Source organism: Phragmites australis, chromosome 3 (genome assembly GCF_958298935.1).
Source record: "Phragmites australis chromosome 3, lpPhrAust1.1, whole genome shotgun sequence".
NCBI classification, from domain to species: Eukaryota; Viridiplantae; Streptophyta; class Magnoliopsida; order Poales; family Poaceae; genus Phragmites; species Phragmites australis.
Genome location: NC_084923.1, coordinates 21,299,549 through 21,303,745, shown reverse-complemented (window position 1 = coordinate 21,303,745; position 4,197 = coordinate 21,299,549). Strand labels below are relative to the sequence as shown.

Here is a 4,197-nt window from a genome sequence, read left to right as displayed (position 1 = left end):
TGTTCTGTAGGAAACGAGGAGATGTTGGCTGGTTTTCGCCGTATCAATACCCACTAGCACCCGCAAGTGCTCAACGAATTAGAATATATGCAGTTTTCTCTTCAGGGAGCACAGAACCAGCGAAATTATTGAAGCAACATTATTGAGCTTTATACACTAACCAACTCACTCAAAAGTCTAAGTTGATAGGGAGAAGTAGGCAATTCACTTGTACTTTGACAAAAATAACTGTTCATGCTAATGTTATTCTGATGAACCACTGCCATTAGTTTCTTATTAAATCTCAAAGCTTTTTGACAAATGCATGTTGCATTTATAGGCAACTGTTGGATGTCACATAGGCATCAAATTGTCGTCGTCGAGATAAATCACTATCCGAAGTTTAACGAGCAGGGAAAACGGATTCCATTACTTGTCCATGATACAAGGGGCCAACAAATGCCTCGCGAGAATGGCGCAATAATAGAAGCCTTCCGAGGCGAGGCCTAGAGATAATGATCGATGGTACTGAAAACAGCAGCAGCAGCAGCAATGAAAAAATGAAGATACAATAAGGATTGGACACGAGATACTAGATCCTACGTTCTTCTAGGCTGAGATACAAGAACTCCTCTGCTGTTGAGAGGGAGCTAGGGACGGCCGAGTTAGATAATTTCTAGATAGAGTTGGTCATCACTTGGATCTCGATCCTTCTTAGGCTGCTGCTCAACCATCAGCTGTTGGAGTCGACCAGCTTGCGCAGGAACTCCTTGACCTCAGTTGGCTCGCGGAGGGAGAAGGACGCGCTGGTCTCCTTCGGGAACTTGGACACGAGAATTCCAGCTCCCTGTCCCCTGCTGCGCAGCACCTGGCCGACACAAGAATAGAGCCGTCAGAGGCAGAAAACTACACGCTCCCAGTTGCAACATTTCATAGTTCAAAGTTTGAAGCAAGATCCGACGATCTGAGAATGGCGCTATGTGTAACAATCCTACCTTGAACGCGTCCTCGTCCGTGCGGTCATCGCCGATGTAGATCGGGAAAACGTCGCTGCGCTCAGCATAATCTGGAAGGAACAGATAGGAGGAACATCTCGTCAGGCACATGATTCGTGGCTGCGGTACGTTCTTCAGAGTTCAGAGATTCGCGACGACGGCTGTAACTCACCCAGCGACTCGAGCAGGAACTCGAGGGCCTTGCCCTTGTCCCACTTGATCATGGGGCGGACCTCCAGCACCTTCCTCCCCTGGGTGAGCCGCAGCCTGGGGTAGTCCTTGAGCACGGACCTCACCTGCTCTGCCAGCGCGCCCCATCTCTGACCAGGAGGAAAGTTGAGCTTCAGCACAAGGTAGGTAGACATGTCTGAAACGAATAGCAACTCTTTTTTTTTTTCTTCTGAAGCTCTGTTTCTGCTGCATACCTTCTCGTCGACGCAGCGGAAGTGGACGGACAGGCAGAACTTGTTGTTCTCCACCTTGGCGCCCGGGATCGACTCCACCTTCGCCACCAGCGCGCCGTAAACCTAGACGGAAAAGAAATTCTCGTCAGAACATGCCGAACAGATATGCAGGTCGAAGCTGCACCGGAAGGAAATGCCGCGGTCGCTGACTGACCTCCTCGATCATCGGCAGGAACTCGCTCGCAGGCTGGCACAGCACCGACTTGGCCTGATCAATGGTCAAAAGCAGAGACCGAGACATCAGTTAAAGAACTCGACGAGGGAGAAAGGTCGCGTTAGATTACGCGAACCGTGGCAGATAAGTCGTTTTCGCGGTAAACCATGTTGCTTCCAGGAAGAAAAGCTGATGCAGATTTGGAAAAAGTCTATGGGCGACAAATCATGTAGTAATACCTTGCTGGGCGCGAGGTGGTGGTTGGAGCTCGAGTTGGGCTCCGCGGTGGGGCCTCTGATGTCCATCCCGTGGCTCCCGGCGTAGTACAGCTCCGCCAGCCCCACGAAGCCGAACACCTGCGCACACAAGCACCGTCGTCGTCGCTCACATCGCCATCACCAACAAGTACAGGGAAAGGGGAAAGAAAAGGCCCGCCAAGTGGAGGAGCTTCTAGGTCCGCCTGCCCCGTGAGCAGGGGCGACCTACCGTCACGTCCCAAATATCATCGGTAACCATTTAATTATCACGGTTATTAGACCATTCATTCTGAATCGTATCTATAAATCAAGCAGCCACCGATCAAATTTAAATTTTTTAAAAATCTGACGACATTAGATTGGTTTCTGTCTAATTTCACCGATTACCATGTGGTTCCCGTAATTGCTGCTGCCAAACGATTTTCAAAGGTAAAACGTATTTGTATACCTTGCCTACCGCTCGTGTGGTGGTGAGAGTGCAAGAAAAGCCAAGGAACCAAGGCAAGTTTTTTCTTTTCTTTTCTTGGTTGCTTTTCAGCGAGGGGAGGAGGAGAACAGAGCATGCGTCGAGGTTCGAGAAGAGAGGGCGAATTAATGTACCTTGTCCCGGCACCGGCCGCTCACGATCGCCGTCGGGAAATGCTCCGCGACGCCGCGCACCGCGTCTCTCATCTGCGCACACGTGTCGTCCGTCAGTCCAAGTCCAAGTCCAAGTCCAAGAAAACATGAAGCAGAGTTCCTTTCGTATCGGGGGAAGGAGCAGGCTCAGGTCGGCTCACCTCGTCGGTCATGACGGCGCAGTCGGGGTCCTCCACGATCGGGGACAGCGTGCCGTCGTAGTCCAGGAACACCGCGATCTGCTTCCCCTTCGCCGCCGCCGCCAGCGCCTCGAACCGGCCCAATGCCGACGGGTGCCGCTCCTGCGCGCGCGCACAACGAAAGAAGCCACTTGCTTGTTTTAGCGCCAGTCCATGAGCTTAACGAAAGCAATAGAAGAAGAAAAAAAAACTCTGTGTTGGTCAGCCAGTGACCGATACGTACCATCCACTCGTCGTGCTCCGCGTCGCTGGCGCCGGCGGCGGCCACGGGCGCCATGAGCCTGTGCCTCGGCGAGGAGGCCTTCATGGAGTCCAGCCACGACCCCATCATGGCGGCGCCGATGTCGATCTGCGCGGCCAGCTTCCTGCACGAGTCGCCCGTCCTCGGCGGCGGGAACGAGAAATGCCGCGTCGCGGCGGCGGCGTCCTCGGGGACAAGCACAACGCCGTGCTTCGTCATGGTCAATGGCAATCGATCAATCGGCCAAGCTTGCAAAGAGCAGCGGCAGCGGAGAGATGTGAAGAAACGGGAGAGAGGAGGAGAGATTGTGGTTCGATTGATGGTTGGAGAAGAGAGGGAGCTAGGAGAGATGGTTCTAGCTTGTTTATGTGGGGAGTTTGGGTGGCCATGGAGGGTATTTATAGGTAGGGGGAGAGGGGACCTACCTTTTTGGTGTGTTTTTTTTTTCTTTTTAAAACCTATGGGAATTTTGAATTTTCCAACTCCCTTTGTTGTTGAGTAATATGCACCTCAGGAAATTAGGCAAAAAAAAAGAAGAGGTCTATGTGGGGGAAGTTTCTTTTTCGGTTCATGGATGGGTTTTGCTGGTTTTATTTCGATATGTATTCTTTTTTTTTTGTTTGCATAATTGGGTTCTCCTTTTTGGGTGGACATGCATATGCATCCATAGGGTAGCAAGCACTTTAGTTAAAAAAAAAACTATATCGTCCCTGTCTATTAGTTTGTTATGAATTCTAGATATTCAGGGACTTCTGGGCATTTTTGCCAAGTCTCCAGAGTAGTGACAAAAAAGTGGGAAAATCACTAATAGCTCGTGTACATGACCAAGAAATAAGTGGAGAATTAGATAAGGAAAATAAAAATATGCGACATGGAAAATGTATTGTGATAATACAAGAATTACTTAATAGAATAATGTGAGTTACAATTTTTTCATTATAATTGTTTGAGAAGCATGAGGTGTGATGCATGTTGTCTTGGAAGAAAAAGTAAGCACCAGTGAGCAGCAGGTCTCAAAAACTAAACAAAAAAAAGAGAAAAGAACCAGTGAGCACTTGATCGGGTCAACGTTTACGACTCGAGCTCTTTAACGAACGGGAATTCCCGTGGGCCCCAGGGCGGTGTGCCAGTACACGTCGGATCTGGTCACGGTTGTGCTGTCGTCTTCCCCGCGCCAACGCGTGCACGAAGAGGCGCCAGCTCGGACGCGCCCGCCGCCGTAGGCCCCGCCGGCTCGGTTTTGTGTGCACGTGTTCGCCGCGGAGGTGAGTGGGCTGTGGGGCACCGCG

The 4,197-nt window shown here is 50.8% G+C and overlaps 1 protein-coding gene across 1 annotated transcript; it reads right to left on the bottom strand.

Moving 5' to 3' along the window:
* Window positions 1-381: 381 nt before the first annotated feature.
* Window positions 382-3,264, bottom strand: LOC133912611 (probable trehalose-phosphate phosphatase 9). The gene is made up of 9 exons (XM_062355443.1): window positions 2,891-3,264; window positions 2,629-2,769; window positions 2,450-2,521; window positions 1,832-1,948; window positions 1,593-1,646; window positions 1,400-1,501; window positions 1,147-1,294; window positions 975-1,045; window positions 382-847 (listed from the first exon to the last, which is right to left on the bottom strand). The coding sequence occupies exons 1-9, from the start codon at window positions 3,125-3,127 to the stop codon at window positions 713-715; spliced, it is 1,077 nt and encodes a 358-aa protein (XP_062211427.1). The 5' UTR covers window positions 3,128-3,264; the 3' UTR covers window positions 382-712.
* Between the last annotated feature and the right edge of the window lie 933 nt (window positions 3,265-4,197).

Coding starts and splice junctions, on each gene's coding strand:
- LOC133912611 (XM_062355443.1), bottom strand. CDS start 3,127: ATGACGAAGCACGGCGTTGTGCTTGTCCCCGAGGACGCCGCCGCCGCG. Junction 1,647..1,831: donor ACCACCTCGCGCCCAGCAAG/GTATTACTACAT, acceptor ACCATTGATCAG/GCCAAGTCGGTGCTGTGCCA. Junction 1,502..1,592: donor TCCTGCCGATGATCGAGGAG/GTCAGTCAGCGA, acceptor TTTTCCGTCTAG/GTTTACGGCGCGCTGGTGGC.